General features: G+C 35.5%; 1 protein-coding gene across 1 annotated transcript in view; it reads left to right on the forward strand.

Annotated features, from left to right (window-relative positions):
* The first annotated feature begins 593 nt into the window (after nucleotides 1-593).
* B3GNTL1 (UDP-GlcNAc:betaGal beta-1,3-N-acetylglucosaminyltransferase-like 1) overlaps nucleotides 594-16,393 on the forward strand; it is a 126,020-nt gene continuing 110,220 nt past the window's right edge. Inside the window, exons 1-4 of the mRNA XM_009326138.1 lie at nucleotides 594-690; nucleotides 815-914; nucleotides 5,991-6,055; nucleotides 15,746-15,811. Coding sequence (XP_009324413.1) covers nucleotides 658-690; nucleotides 815-914; nucleotides 5,991-6,055; nucleotides 15,746-15,811 — 264 coding nt within the window. The 5' untranslated portion in view covers nucleotides 594-657. The remainder of the gene's footprint in view (nucleotides 691-814; nucleotides 915-5,990; nucleotides 6,056-15,745; nucleotides 15,812-16,393) is intronic.

Here is a 16,393-nt window from a genome sequence, read left to right on the forward strand (position 1 = left end):
ACAAGGCTGCAATAGGAAAGCCTGCAATTGAAATGGTAGACTGTGGAACTATGTCGTATGTCATCTTCTAATGTGCTTAATAGCAGTTTTAGATAGAATCCTTTTTAAAAACTTGACTAGAGCCCAAGGGTACAGGCTGCATATATGAGCATCTCCAATTAGGTAGTAAGCTTAAAGTAAAATTGATGAGTAAGATATATTAATGGAAGACTGAAGTAAAGAGTGTCATAAGAAATGCAGGAATACTAGAAACAGGTTAGTGTGGTGGTACAGATGTTTTGTTAGCATTTTTGGTTCAGTAGTCTCTTTCATTTCCTTGGAGAGCTACCAAAAGCCATGTTGTAGAACTCAAAAAAGGGGAAAAAAAGATTGATAGAGAAGAAAGCAAATTGTATATATATAATTAAAATAAAGGAATTTTGCCTACTTTTATATTTTTAAGATGCATTTTTTGCGAAAGTTAGTTTCAGAAGGATCTGGCACTTCCCCTTTTTAATGAATATTCTTATACTGTAAGTACACAGAAATAGTGCTTACTGGCGTACATTTGGATTTTTGTTTGTTTTTTTGTAGTCTGTCATTGTGCCTGTTCACAACAGCGAATGCTGGTTAGATGAATGCTTGAAGTCAGTTTGGGAGCAAGATTTTAAAGGAACTATGGAGCTATCAGTTTTCAATGATGCCAGTAAGGTATGTTTCAGACCTTATTTAAAATACTGTCCAAGTAAATACTGTCTCTGATAGGAATTTTTGTTTTGGACTGTGGTTCACCATACAATTTAAAATAGCTGCATCTATGTCATCATTTTTCTAGGACGGTTCAGCTGAAATAATTGAAAAATGGAAGATCAAGTTGGAAGATGCTGGTGTCCCAGTAATCATTGGTAGAAATGATTCATCTCAACCTCGAGGCGGTATGTAGCTTAATAGTGATTTTTTTGAGAGTTAGGTTGTTGTGGCAGGCATCTTCTGTTTTGCAGTTTGAAAAGTGTCTTTGTAGCCACTTGCATTGCAATGGAAAAAAACACACATTGTCTTCCAGAGCTCTCCGTTCAAAAACTCATTCCAATTTAGAATTTGGCCCTGATGGTTTTGGCTCTGTAGAATTTGTTTATATGTCCAGGGAAGAAGAACTTGGCTTAACACTTGTGCTCTACTCTGCAAAAGAATTTTGTTTAATTATGATATATACAACATTATTAATGCTTACAATTTTACTGTGGCTTTCTAATAGCTGATTTATTTTCAGGAGATGGGTTTTAAGAAAAAAGAAATCAAAAATTTCTTACGTAATTATTTAAAAAGTAAATGCGTATCAGTGTTGTAGAATAGACCCTAAATAGAACAACATACATTTTTGATATCCCTTTGATGATCAGATCAAAACACAGGTTTCAGAAGAGTTTTGATGTGAGCTAAAAACTCCCACTAAACTCCTAAGTATTTACACAAGGGGCTAAAACAATATGTTTAGTGAACTACCAGATAGGTGTATGGTGTGATTCTCTATTGATTTACATGCTAATACGGATTACATTTACCCACTGGAGGAGATAACAAGCAAATCTATCAGTTTTTCTTTTGCTTGTTTTGGTTGTTTTATTTTTAGAGTCCTTTTAACAGACAAGCTTGCTGAAATGTAAAATAGAAATAAAAGTATATTGCTCTTTGAAGAAGCAGGTGTTGAATGGTATTGAAGTTGGAAGATCATGTCTGTGTTCTGAAAGAGAACAGCAACAGGACAAAGCGAGCAGAACAGTGTGCTCACGTTTTGTATGGGAGCTGTATAACTAATGTTTCTATCATTCTGGATTTTGTGACGATGAGTAGATGGGTAGGAATTGATATAAAACTGGTTCCAAATTTGTGTCTTTCAAATTATCTCACTCAAAAGTCACACTTTGGAAACACTGTAACACAAAATCTGCTCAGTTTCTGTTTTTTTAACAAAATGTCCCGTTTGTAACTGGAAAGAAAGCTAGGCTTATCACAGTCTCCTCAAAATGGTCTTCTTATGAAAAAGCCCAGTTCTGTTTCAGAAGGCTTAATTTTCACCCCCTTGCTGAAACATGCAAATAAATAGGAGTTTGTGCACTGAATTCATCTGCAACTTGGTATAGGCCCCTGGCTTTATTTACTGTCACTTCTTTTGACTATAGACTTCTTTAAAGCTGTTCTTTACACAGTTGTCAGACCTAGCAATACTGAAGTAACACAGCATAACTGTTACTATAAATATTTTTAGTATTTTAATATCTCTAGCAGGAACTGTTGTTGTTTTGACAGTGCAACTTGTAATATTAGCATTATTGAGCTGGTGATGACAAAAGACAGACAAGGTCTGTAGAGGGAATTCCTCTTTTTTGGGCAACTGATAAAGCTGGAGTTGAGCATTGTCAAGAATTGCTTGTATTCCGGGAAATTTATCTATCTCCTTTCCCCCGCCCCTCAACTATTGGGTGATCAGTCTACTTTCAAATCTTACTTCTTTTAGTAGCTGGTGATCTAGAAGCTAAGTAGGTTGCCATTTCTCAGGAAAAAAGTCAAAGGATAATACCAGAGGTTGTTAATTATGGTACTTGGGAAAGTTGGTTAGTAATGTTTTGTTAATACTATCTTTATAAAACATTTTCTATGTATAAAGTCTTGTTCCTAATAGAGTGTTATATTGATTGTGTGTAAACTAGTTTTTAGTTTGTGGGAACACACAGGTGCAATGTTTTGACAATAATTTATGTTAGAATTCTGAAGTCAGTTCACCTTTGCACTTTAGGAAACTGAAACTAAAACTAAGTTTGAGTTCTGAACTACAAGGAGTATATTGTGCCATTAGAGATATGTCAGGTTATTTTTTTTTTTTTAACATGCATTTGTCAGTGTTGGGATAGCTGAAACCTGAACAAATCTTTAATAAATTGGGGGTGGAGGATGCAGCTGTGAGCATTGTTTTAAATAATAGTATGAAATGCATAGCTCTTAAAAAAAAAACCAAAAAACAAAAAAAAACCCAAAACCAAGCTTATTCACGTGGAAGTCACTCTCAGGTCACCATTAAAATGAGGACAACTTTTCTTCATGGTTGTTACATTTTAGGAGCAGGTTACTTGAAAACCATAGTAGTTGTTTGCTTTCAGTGATTTACTTTTATTATGTTAAGGACTAGTTACAACTGTAAGGAGTCTTTCTTTTAAAAGAAGATGCTTTAGTACAGAAACAATGTACTAGCCAGGCTTCACATCTTCAACTATTTACACAAGATTAGGATTTATTTCTGATTCTTTTCTAACATGTAAAAGAAAGGGGGGGGACCTAGAAAAAAAGAAAGGGTCAGTTGCCTAAAAAAAGGAAACCTTTTTCTTTCCAAGAGTGAGGAATGTTAATATCTCACTGAGGCTTAAGTTTTTACGGCTGTAACCATGGTAACAGGCTCTTTTCACAAAGTAAGCAGGCCTTACAAAACTCAGAGACCTGGCACAAACATTTGATTTTGTTCAGTAGAGTAATATTAAAGAAAATTTTTTGCTCGTGCCAAACATAGGATTCATTGTGGTGCAACAATTTTTAATATCTAGTTTCTTCTATGGGGAGTTATCTCTCTCTTATTAATAATTTTTAAAATATGTGTATTTTCTTCTCTCCCCTCTAAAAAAATAGCTGGTATATGGAAAGCTTCAGGATGGTTTCTGCCTTAATCTTAGAAAGAAATATTTTCCAACTTTTTCTCATAACAAATATTAACTATTTCATTATTTTATTTAAAGTGTTTTACTTGAAAACGAGACCTGAAATATTCCAGAAAGTTCATAGAGTAACATAATTGTCATCTTGTAGTTGCCTTTGAGCCTCCTTCACTTTTTCTACATTATTGATTCCTAGTACTTCATTATTTTCTACTGAAGATTGTTGAAATATTGGGGTATACTAATGACACCATTGAAATGCAAGTACAGGCTGCTTTACAGCTGGTGATGATGTATGAGAGTATTGATTTGATTGATGTTGGGCAAATTTAGTTCTATCCTGTTCTTTTACCTCTTGCTTTAGTAGGGACCTCCGCAGTATTAGGGTTTTGCTTGTTTGGCATGTCCAGACCTGCTAACTTGCATCAGTTGTTTCCCACTAAAACTGCTCATGCCAGGATTCAGCTCTGCTGTTATGGTAGCTACTGACTTTGCCAGCTGCTTTTTTACTGCCAATAGGAAGGAGAATGAGAGTAACTGTATATGTGAGATTAGATATTCATATGTGTATAAAAAAATAATATGTAAATATACTGCAAGATATTAAGGCCAAGAAATCCATGATGAAGAGAAGTTAAGGTGAGGATTAAAATACTCAAAATACATAAGAAAAGAATAACACAATTATAAGGAAGAGCCTTTATTAGTAGTGTTCTGTTGGTAGTTGACATAATGTTCCTTTGAGGCAGTAAGAAATGCAGTCATAAGTCTTTTTCTGTACTTGGACAATTCAGCAAAATAGCCAAGGAGCATGTGTGTTAAAACTAAGTGAACCTTTGAGCCCAGTTAAATTTGTTTCCTGAGCAAACTTAAACCTGTATCACATAAAAAGTGTAGAGAATTACAGAAGTCTGCTTTTTTCAAATGCAAAATCAGGAGCTCTAGGGATAATATTATTTAAAATTATCCTACTCCACTTAAAGGTGAGATTTTCTGGCTTCACATTTCCAGTTTTCCCATTAAAGAATAAAAGCCTGACAGTATTGCATATCTTCACATCATTTGGTTTGCACGTCAGGGCAATCTTTTGCTGGATTCCCTGACTTGGTTCTATAAATACTTTAAAGAAGCTTAAATGTTGCATATATGACCAAGTGGAATTCATATAGCATTTTTCAGAATAACACTGGATATAGTGTGGTCTTTTCTTATAATGCTGCCCAGGAGAAGAATTCAAAGACCAGAATGTTCTTAGGTAGACCTTGTCTACATACAAAAATTATCGCAGGTAAACACTCCTACCTTGCAGATGTATTTCAGTGGTAAGCAGAATTCATCTTATTGCTGCTTGCTGCAGTCCCATCCTTACCCTTGGCTGTGTATTCCTGCTCCCCCCCCTTTTTTTCTGGCTCTGCCGTTTGTTTGGCTCTCCAGTGCTGTCATCTGCTTCAGAAATGAAGCTGACAAAAAAGTTTTCTTCTGGTTCAGCTTCCTGAAATGGCTTGGTAAAAGAGTCTACAAGTGTGAGGGGGTCAGAAACTAAAAGACCTTAGATGCCAACATTGTCATTTGACTGAATTTGTATTTCGGTGTGGTCTTTCATAGATGGTAGAACATGTTATGGTATAAATAAGCCAGGTTTGTGCTCCTTGTACGTATATTCTTCTGCTTTGGCTCCCGTCTGCATTTCATGTGCCATTACATAAACGATGCATGAAGTTTTTGTATTTGCATACTTAACAAGCATAATGGAACAGAACTTTTTTTTGAGTCCTTCTGCGGACCTGATGGGAAGAACAAGTTGCCTAGCTATCTCTTGTTCTTTCTTTGCCTTTTTATGATTTGTTCCTATTTGTTATGACTTAAGAGATGAATATGTGTACACAGCCAAGGGTTTTCAGCATCTGCTCATTGCAGGGGGGTTAGACTAGATGACCTTTAAAGGTCCCTTCCAACCCAAACCATTCTGTGATTCTATGATCTGAGGTACTGTATGTGAGACCTAGGTAGCTGGACTCTTCAAGATACATATTACATATTATGTCTTTGTGGAGGGCTAGCAAAAGTAGTCTAATTCTACTTGGTGGTAGAATTCTAACACATATAACTGATAACCACTCAGAGGGGAAGACTGAAATAGGTATAGTATTTAAATATTTACAAATTACCTGGTTTTAAACATGGAAAAATTGTGTGCTTTATCTGATACTGATTTTTGTGTTTCCTTTCATCCGTTCCTGACTGTAGTAAGACTTGAAAAAATGAAAAGGTAAAAACTACCGCATAATTTTATCTTTGTTTTCTCAACAGTTGGATTTGCTAAAAATCAAGCAGTAATTCAGAGCTCAGGAACCTACCTCTGCTTTCTGGATTCAGTAAGTTAATGCATTTTGTCTAACTTAGTTTTGTCAATAAAATTCTTTTGTTTTTAATGTAGTTGTTGGTTTGCCTTAAAGACAAGCTGTTTAAAGGTGGGTGGGCGTTAAACGTGCTGGTTACTATTTATAGCCATAAAGTTGTCTTCCAACCTGTAGAAAGCCTACAGCCTTACACCATTCTTTGATCCTATCGGATTTCACAAGCTATTGTGAGCAGGGTTGGGCCAGGTTGGTATTTAGGTGTTTTCAGGATTTTTTCTTTCCCACATTCTTCAGAAAATTATATTGATGAGAAACTAAGAGCTAATCTACTGGTTTTTTTGATGGAAAATAGGAGAGGTCTCACCTTCCATCTTGAATTTTTTTCTGTCCTTTGTTGGATGCTTTCTGTGAACCCATTCAGCTCGCTAACCCACAGATAACTATCTGACTTTACGCAGCTTAATATGCAGTGAAGGGTTTCACAAATATGCATAGCTGATCTGAGGAATGGTGCCATGTGGCTAGGATCAGGCAAGAAGAGCAAGACCTTTAAGGCTCACTGATCTCATGTAATTTCACCCGAAGATTGATTCTTTCCTCTGAATTGGAACTGAACTATGGTTTAGTGTAGTACTAGGAGGAACTGGCTGCTGAAAGTGTAGGTTTTCAGGTAGGATTCAACTTAATGTTATGATTGTCTGTGCTTATTAGAAAGTGTCATGAGAGCAGGGATGTAAACTCTACAGCCTTATAACCACACAGGTTTTAATTTGGGTAATCTTTCAGTTTGCAAACTCCATTTGTTGTATCAACTAGATAGAAGGATTTTTTTGTTCGTGTGTTAACATTTTGTGAATTAATCGGTGTTGCAAGACATGGTTAAGTGCTGGTATATTTCTTCTGACCCAAGGCAATGCAGCAGAAATTTCTTGTCATACCATTTAAGAAATTAAGTTTTGCAGGTGGCTTTCCTGGCCTTTATTCTTGCTTTCATTAAGTTAGTACTGTACTTAGCAACACAGTGTGCCTTTTTAAACGCGTTTATTTGAACTTATCCTAGTTTCCCTTTAACAGTTTGTTGGGTTTGGGATTTGTTTGTTTGTTTGTTTTACAGAGTGTATTTCATGTAAATCTTTGTATGTAAGTTTATGGAGGGTGAAGCTTTGAAATGCAGTATCTGATACATATGGGTATATATGGGTATTTCAGAAACAATTTTGAACATCCGTTGAATACACAGAACTCACAATCACATATACAAATTAATGGTGTCGGGAAAGGTCAGTTTCTCATACATCAAAAAAATAAGTATTTCAAATCCAGCACTGAGCATCAGTGTCTGTTTCATAAACAGCTTATTTTGAGGAAGTATGACCACAAAATTTGCTGCTCTGTTTTTGATCACCTGACTCACCAGATTTTAAAAGAGTGTATGGGCATCATAAATTATGCCATGAAGTGACTGGAATGATGCCAGTTTTGTTGAGATGAATGAACTTGGGATCCAGTTCTTCTTGCTTTACTTCAGGTAAACACAAACCCAGGTGCTAGTTTAATTTATATGAATGATTCCATGGATTTAACTTTCCTATATTGTGAGTCAGAGAGGCTGTTTACATATCTAAAATGAAAAAAAATTAGACCTTTTTTATGATTTGCAAAGTTCAGGTATTGTAGGGGGCATTCTAGGGAGCTCATAGGATGAGTTACATACGTACTTATATTGGCTGAAGTTAGCTGAGTCCAGGTGAGAAATGAATGAGAAGTTAACCTACTCTTCTCTTGTCCCATGGAGCTTCATATCTTCTGTCTCAAAATTGTATAAAATAATTTACTGAGGTAAATTTTGGATTATTCTTTCTTTTCAATCCAGACAGATCTAGTTGTTTGTAAATCACTAGCAGTAAACTAGTAAATTAAATTCTTTAAATGAAATTAATTAATATTTTTATAGAGATCTCTTCAAAATTCTTACTTTGTTATTTACCTTATGGTGTTTATACAGTATGCATCTTCATGCTGCTGTGTTGTTTCTATTTGTTGTCTAGCTGTGAAGGATAAGAAAACATCAGGGGAACAAATTACAGCTATTAAGTAATGTAACAAGTGATGATTTTGGATTTCTGCAAGATTATCATTAGCATAAGTTTATATTTAATATAATTAAGACCTACATGAAGTGATTTGATTGAGAATTTTATGACTTACAGTACGGACAAGCTTGGAAGAAGCTACCAAGATTTTCTGTTCTACACATTTCTATTACTGCTATTGAGCTAGATGCTTCAAAATAGAAGGTATTCTGAACTATCAGAAGCCTAATCTTGATACAAAAGAAATACTAAATGATTGGCATTACTTAAATATATTTTCTACTGTCTCTCCTTGTGACTACCATTTTTTGCTGAAGACAGATCGGAGGAAATAAAATGAATGTGGAAATGGCTACAATCTAAAAATTGCTCAATATTTTGGCCGTAGTTAGTATGTGTGTGATAATAGCTGAAACACAGATGTTGCCAGCTGTTTAACAACTCCGCTTCTGCACGCCACCTACCTTCTTCATTTCAGTCACCAATCCAGTATCAAGCTCTCTAGGAAGGAATGCTGATATCAGCCTTTTGGAATGTGCTGCAGTAATGCCAGGGAATTGACCTTCAGAAGTGCAGCCATAATTTCAGGTTTGCTATAGGTGGATGTGGAGAGAAATGGGGCTGGGTCAGTAGTTTGTATGCATTTCATATAGGTGGACAAATACCTTGTGGCTCCTTGTACATTCATTTCACTCAAAGAAGTGAAATGAATGTACGAGCATATTTGGGAGCATCTTTGGAAGTACTGGCTCCAGAGAGACTGTTTTGCTTGCCATTCCAGCTGGAGTCAAGCTGCTTGTGTTATGTCTCTCAACACAGATTTGTGAGGACAACAAATTGGGAAGAAATGTGGAAAAAAAGGTTACAGAGCTCAGAACTGTCAGAATTTGATCAGCCTATTCTAGTATGAAGTGGCAGCTGTTTGACTAATAGCTATTATGGAGTTTTTTTGCTGTGGCTGTTGTTACAGATTTCACCTCTAAGCTACTGAGGCATTTTTCCCACCAGGAAAACAAGTAGAAAAATTGAAGTTACTTAACAAATTGTTCATATTTAACATTTATAGTCTCAGAAAATCTTGGTCATAATGACAATAGAATTAACTAATTATGCAAATACATTTCACTGTTACCTTTACTCTTTTTCAAATTGTCTGCAGTTATGACTTTATCTACCAGTTGCATTTTATTGTAACCTTAGTTTGTCAGTTCTCTGGGGTGGTTACCATCTTTCTTAAAATCATTTATCCACTTGCAGTACAGCAGGACTCTTACACTAAAAATTCCTTTTTCTGCTTTGAAATGCTATTTTCATTTACATTCACTTAAACAAGCCTATACTTGTATAAAACTGTGCTTCTTCAAAAAGGAACATGCTTTCATTTCATCCTCATAATCTCTGTAGCTTCCTATTATTTCAGGTTTAATCAATGTGTTGTTGGAGGCTTCCTGACTGTTAAAGAAGAAATATAAAAATGCGTCCTTTTTTGACCTGCAGTATTTCAAACCCAGTCATGTTCACTTGAGTCTTTGACACACTTCTAGTCTTTTGAAAGGCTCTGTTGGCAATGTATCACTATTTCTGAGATTCTTAGCCAGTTCAAAGATGTGACTAAACCATGTTGCCACAGTGTCACTGCTTGCTAATAGCTGAAAATGGCGTAGGGAAACAGTTAAGTTTTATTCACCAAAAATGCGGGTGGACCACCGGAATTGGCATTCCCATGTTTGAATTGGCAGCTGCTGACCTGTGCCTTTCCGTTTGTGAGATTTGCTTGTACGATTTAAGTTGGGAATGTTAATTCTTAATTGCTGTGAAATTGCACGCTTTTCTTGAGTTTCAAGTTCAAAAACACTTCATTGAGGGGGTATTCATAAACGTCTTGGAAGAAGGTGGTTGGACCTTAGCTAGCCAGACTTGGTAGATGTTTCAGGGACTCCAGCCTTCAAGCTAGCTTTCAGTTATAAACATAGCTGCTTGTTTTTACAGTCTCCATAACTTGCTGGTTTTGGAAAGATGGATTTCTTGTTAGTTGCCATTATACACTACTCTACAGGCACTAACAAACTTTTGAAATATTCTTCCTTTCTTTCAAATTAACATCTGTATAGCTTAGGAAATGAAGCAGTGATCAGACTTAATGTATTTGGTTTTTGTTGTTGTTTTAACAATACTATTCCTTGCAAATCTGATCCTCTGATTTAAAACCTGAAATAAGCTGTTACTCAAACAGCAGGTATGGGGATGTAGTGATGAACTCCGTTACCAGAAGCCTCTTCCGTGCAGAAGAGCTGTGCATGTTTCTGATCACTAATGAGCACCAAAAAATCAAACGATGAGTGCTTGAAGGCATCATTCCTCTTATTGTTCTGTAAAGAACTGCATGTATTAAAAAAGATTAAATGCCTCTATCTGGAATGTGAAATGTTAATTTTCTGTTTCATAAACGAAGAAGCAAACCTTCAGAATTTGGTTGCCATAACCTCTCCGTACATGTACCTTCATCTGTTTATTAGTTAAAGTGGGTGTTTGGAATTGACAGTGAGGATTTTACTCTTGAGTTCACTGACTTTACTATTGAACACCGTGTGAGTTACTTGCTTCCCTTGCCTGCAAACACTCATGTACTTTTTTCAGTGATCTAACTCTGAGAAAGATCCAAGGCAATCTCCAGTGACTACAGAAAAGCTAGATATGGAAAGGTGCGTGTCTGCATTTGCTGAACAAATGTACCAAGGTGGGAGCTGCCTCGACAGCAAAAATTTATTCATCAATTAATAGTGATGCTCAATTAAAAGATTCCATAAAAATACTGTAATTAATTTTATATTGATGGAAGGTGCTAGCCGTTCAGGCGCATAAGAACACCAAGTATATCCTCCCATGTAGACCTTTTTGTTTCCATGCTCAGGAATAGAAAGGTGCTCAATAAAGTCAGCTTCTTAAACTTTGAAGTGTTTTCTTTGTTGTCACCTTCTTTCTCCATTTAATTCAGAAGTAGAAACAGAAAGGTAGTATTTTTTCCTATGATCTTGCAAGTACTGACAGATCATTAGGGTGCGTTCTGCTCAGGTGACTAGTGTGTGGCCATTAGAGTGCATGATTCTAATGTGTTTGATAGTGTGGGGTTTAAAGGTTTAAAAACCTGCCTTCTGGAAATTTGCCTAGGATCAGTGTATTTGCTTTGGTAGTGCTGTTGATGGGCTGGTTTTTGGGGGTCTCAGGCCTTTTACTTCCCCGGTTCAAGGAGTTGAACTGAACAATAGCAAAGAAAGATTCTCACTATAGTCTGAGCAGGTGCAGGATAAATGAATGACCATTTGATGGATTCAAAGACTTTGGAGATGCCATACTGTTTCTCAGCGAGTCAAACATTCCTCCTGGTGTTGCAACAGGTTGTATTTTATGTGTAATAGCTGCAATGGAAAGAAGGTGCTATTATTGTGAGGATGGAGTGTGTCAACTCGCTCTTTTTTTTTGGTTTGTTTTGAGCAGCCAAATACGAAGGAATTTACAAAAGCATGTGATGCTGAGTCTGTAATGTGAGCTTAAGAAAGCACTTCAATACTGAGCTATAATTAGTGTGTTCTTTTATGTGAACTTATCCTTGATTTTAAAAAGTAGATGTGTATTGTACATTGAGTTGTCTGGTTTGTTTTACTTTCTGAAGTGCAGAAAACCCCACTTTCAAGGGAAAAATCATCAAGTTATCACTGTGGAGTTCAGTGTGGTCCAGACAGCCTGGTTGAAGAGGCCAGTGAATGCTTGTCATTTGAATTTACCCAAATTGATTTAAGAAACACATACTGAAACAACAGCAGCTTTGAGTAATATTCTTAAGCTCAGTCTATTGATTTGGTTTTCCTTTTCTTCAACTAAACATATGAGTAAAGTAAAACAAAACAATTAGCTCAGTATAAATTGTGTGTGTTTTTATAAAGAATGGTGCCTCTGGTTGGAAGGAAAACAACCCAGCTGATAGTTGTATAACTAGCTTTTCTGATTTGGCAGCATCTGTAAGTGGTGTGGAACTTGACAGGAGCAAGCCAGCTTTCTGCAGAAGGGATATATTTGGTAGGAACACAAGCAGGCAGAATGCCTGTCGGACTGAAAGGTGATGGAGATCATGGCACCCCACTGGCAGAAACACATCTGGGCCTGTTTAGAAATCCCTGCTGGCTTTTCATGTGAAGTGAAGTCCTTGTCATTGCCCATCTTTCAGCAAATTGTTTTCCTGGTAAGAATGGACAGTGGAGAACAGGAAGCATGTTTGTAATCAACAAAATTCCTATAAATTCTGGGTTATTTTGAGTACTGAAAGTAGGTTTCTATTTATGTTGCTTTATTCCTTGCTGTTTACTTGTTTGTTTGGCCTTGTTTGCATTGTATGTATGTACATATTTAGATGACAGTAAAGCCAGCTATTACCTGAGATTTTTCTTAAGTTTTCTGCAAAGTTTGGTGAGTGGGGTCACATGAAAATAGATTAGCTTACAGATTCTTTTTTATTTAGCTACCCTATTGCAAGTATATGCTTAGTGAAGGCATGCATTTATCTAGCATTTATTTTAAGTCTGTTCTTTTTTCAGTGCTTCCTGTGGGGGAAATCTCTCTTCATCCTGTCTGCCTTATATCTGCTAGGAGACAGCCTTTAGAGACTTTTATGTTAAGAGGGGAAATTGAATTTCAGTGGAAACTTCTGTTAAACTTCCATTTTTTAAAATCATATATTCAATGTAATTCACTGATAGCCTTGTTATCTTCTCTACTCAGAAGACAGAAACAAACTAAATATACTTCCTTTTTTGATACAGCAGCTATGTTCAGATATGTACTTATTTTTTTGTCTGATATGACATGAGTGAAAAATAATTTGGAAAATGTTTGTCTAATTACTGAGGTTTTGTTCTCAGTTTTAAACCAAAAAAGATGACCAAACTCTGTTGACTGTAGCAACTAAAGTCTGGCAAGACAGTTGCTGAATTCAATATCTTAAATACAACATTTTTGATAGAAAATTCGTTGATTACATAATGTACAACTGGATAAAATATTTTAACATCTTAGTTGTCTAATACTATAGTTGCTTAAACTCCATAAACTTACTAGTACAGTGCCTGGTTGGGCGTCTCACTCCTGTCAATGGCCTATGAAGTTGAAAAAATTTTCAAGTGCTCTTTTTTTGTGGTACAATCTTTTTGGTTTTACTCATTAGAATTTAATTTGGTTTTTAAACACCGGTCTAGAATACAACCACATTACTTAAGATTATTTCTGTGTAAATATATTCTGTTTTCCACTCTGTGGTTTTTTAAAAGGTCATTCAGGATAAGAGTTCATAGAGTTTTCCAGCAATAGAGAACAAAAATGTATTAAAAAAACCTCAAAACATTTTGAAGTTTTTCTGGTTATAGTGCCCCCTCTTTAGCTGGATTTTACAGAATACTGATGATCTTGGTGATGGCCTAAGACCCAAACCTGTAGACTTATTAGTTTTGCCAATAGCATCAAAATGACAGTGTTTTGTTAGAGGGAACTAGACCTTTCCTGTCAAGTTGTCTGCTTATAAAAACATAACATTGACCTGTTTGGTGAATAGGATATCTGAATTTGGTTTGAATACTTTCTACGCTGATTTAACCTTTTAAAATCAAGTAGAGTATTTTTCATCTTTGTGAATGTATGAGTTCTGTTAAACTGATTTCTGTTGTGCAGGATCATTAACAGTGGAATCTCTTACCACAAGAGCATATGTTGTAAGAGGTAATAGTAACATTGTTCTAAGCGTTGAAATTCCTTGCTTTTTGATAGATTTCTTTTGCATTCTCATTTTTTAGGGATTTAACTAGACATCTAAGAAACCTAAGTAATTCTTAAAAGAGAAAACAAAGTTCAGTTAAAATATCTCTTGTTGTTTATATGAAAACCAGGTCTTAATTTAAAAAAAATCAGCTCTGTATTTGGCGTAAAGAAATATGATTATGGTTCTTCTTATGGGAAATAGGGTAAAAGTTTTTTTGGAACATTTGCTTGATACAGTACCTGAATTCTGGTGCCTTATTGATAAAGTGGATTTGATGGTAAACGACATCATTGTGGTTTTGAAGTAACTGATGTATTGAGGTTGAGAAATCAGAAGGGTTTTTTTCACTCTATTGGCTTTGAAAATCAGTAACATCTCTTATGCTTATTACTAAATATATCCTAAATACAAGATATAGAAAAATGCTTTTGGCAATGTATTCCTTCCAGCTTTTATAAACTTGCATGTGATAAGGGTCAGTTTTATTATTCCTTTGTTTTATCTTTAACCTTGAGTTGTATTAAATAGTTGGATCTACTTCTACAATTTTTTTCATCCTTGCGTTGTTTTTGATAAAACTATAGCGTCACCTTTACATCAAGGTCATTCAACCCTCTAAGCTCTAGATATTTAAGCACTAATATATTTTTGTTGCCATTGATTTGACTGAAAGTTTTGAAGTGAAAGTTGTTGGAAATTCAATTTTTTTTTTTTTTTGCTTTAGTAGGAATCTCCATTTCTTTTAACGGTTAGAAGAACGGATGTAGAACAGGAATTCAGGGCTCCTTTGAATTATGTTTGTCTGATAAGGTAGGGCCATTTGGAAATACTCTGAGGAGAAATAGGTTGTGTTAGTTTTAACCAACATATAAGAAAGACTGAACTGACCCTTGAAAAGGGGAGAAATGTGGCACCAAAATGGAAAAGAATATAGGTAGAAACCTTAGGAGACTAAATTTAGGGAAGAAAATGTGTGCTACAGTCGGGCATTTTAATAGACTGTAAAACCATAGTCTAGAAGGGATATAATCTTGAACGGGAAATAATACAATTTTGAAAGTATATAATTTTGAAAGGAGTGTCTCCTATCTGTTCAAGGAAGGACAGCAAGGTTACTACTCTTTACAAGGCAACCTGTCTTTTTGTATGTAAACAAAATAGACCTTTATGCTACAGGTGAAAGAAGTATTAACATTCAATTTAAATCTAGGTAGTGTGTTTTGAAGCCAGTGTCAATGCTGATGCATTTTATGTGTGGTGTGGTTTTTTTGGTCATCCTCCCCCCCACCCCACCCCCCCGAATTTTATCATTTCACAAATACTAGTTTTTGTGCTCATGAAATATGGCACAACGGTAGATCTAGAGGCTGAAGGCTTTTCCTTATCAATGAAGCAAGGTATAGCCAGACTACAAAGAACATTTCCTCATAATGCTAGAATGTCTCAAATGTCATGCCTTTAATCAAGGTTAGTTCCTTGTCCACACATACTACCCGCACTGCTTTTGCAGTGTTGAGTTTGTTGTTAACGAGGTGGTGGATTTCTTTAGAAATGTAAAATGTGTGGGTGCCCATAAGATACATGTTGAGATCACAACACAGTTGTCACGTAATAGTTTTGATCACTTCCAATTTGAACAGGATTGAGTTTAATCCACTAAGAGTGTAAAGTCTCTTAATATTTGTTCCATTTGTATTTCTGACTGCAAGCCAGTAAAATGATGTTAATTTAACAGCATATTCTAATGTGTATCTGAGTACTGTACTGTGACCCTTTTTATGTTCACTAACAGTGTGCTATTTATTCCAGGATGATGTGATGATGCCACAGCGGGTTAGACTGCAGCACGAAGCTGCCATTCAACACCCAAACAGTGTGAGTACTTTTTTCTTGTGTGTATTTGTGTGTTTTTCTTTTACAGAGTGCCGGATACATCTTTAAAAGGATATGAAAATTTCACAGTAGGGCTGGTGGAGGCAAAGCAATAACCAGTGTATTCTTTTCCCTTATTTTCAATCCTTGCACTGAATAGTAGCTTTGATTGAACTTCTTTTCTTCGGTTTTTCTCTGTTCAGTAAACCAAATCTCATTATGACAGTGATACTCTTTTTCAAATAAGTATACAGGTTTTGCTAATGTATGTAATCTAAAGGAGAATGCCTTTTTTATGTAGCCTTACTAAGTAATGTGAAAAGCTGCAAAGGATTGGCTACAACTATGGTTTATCTGTTTTTATTATTTAAGAAACTATAAACTGTAAGGAATGTGTCGGTTGTTATCATTAATAAACTGACCTACAGTTAAATTGATGTTTCTCCCTATATCTGCCTGCAAAAGAAAACATTTTTAGAATGCCATTCTTTATTCTTGTAAAATAAGCTCTCAAAAACATTCTCAGAGATAGTTGTTTTATGGTCTATATGATTTTGATTTTAAATAAATTTCTGTGATTAGGGC

Source organism: Pygoscelis adeliae, unplaced genomic scaffold (genome assembly GCF_000699105.1).
Source record: "Pygoscelis adeliae isolate BGI_AS28 unplaced genomic scaffold, ASM69910v1 Scaffold61, whole genome shotgun sequence".
Taxonomy (NCBI): Eukaryota; Metazoa; Chordata; class Aves; order Sphenisciformes; family Spheniscidae; genus Pygoscelis; species Pygoscelis adeliae.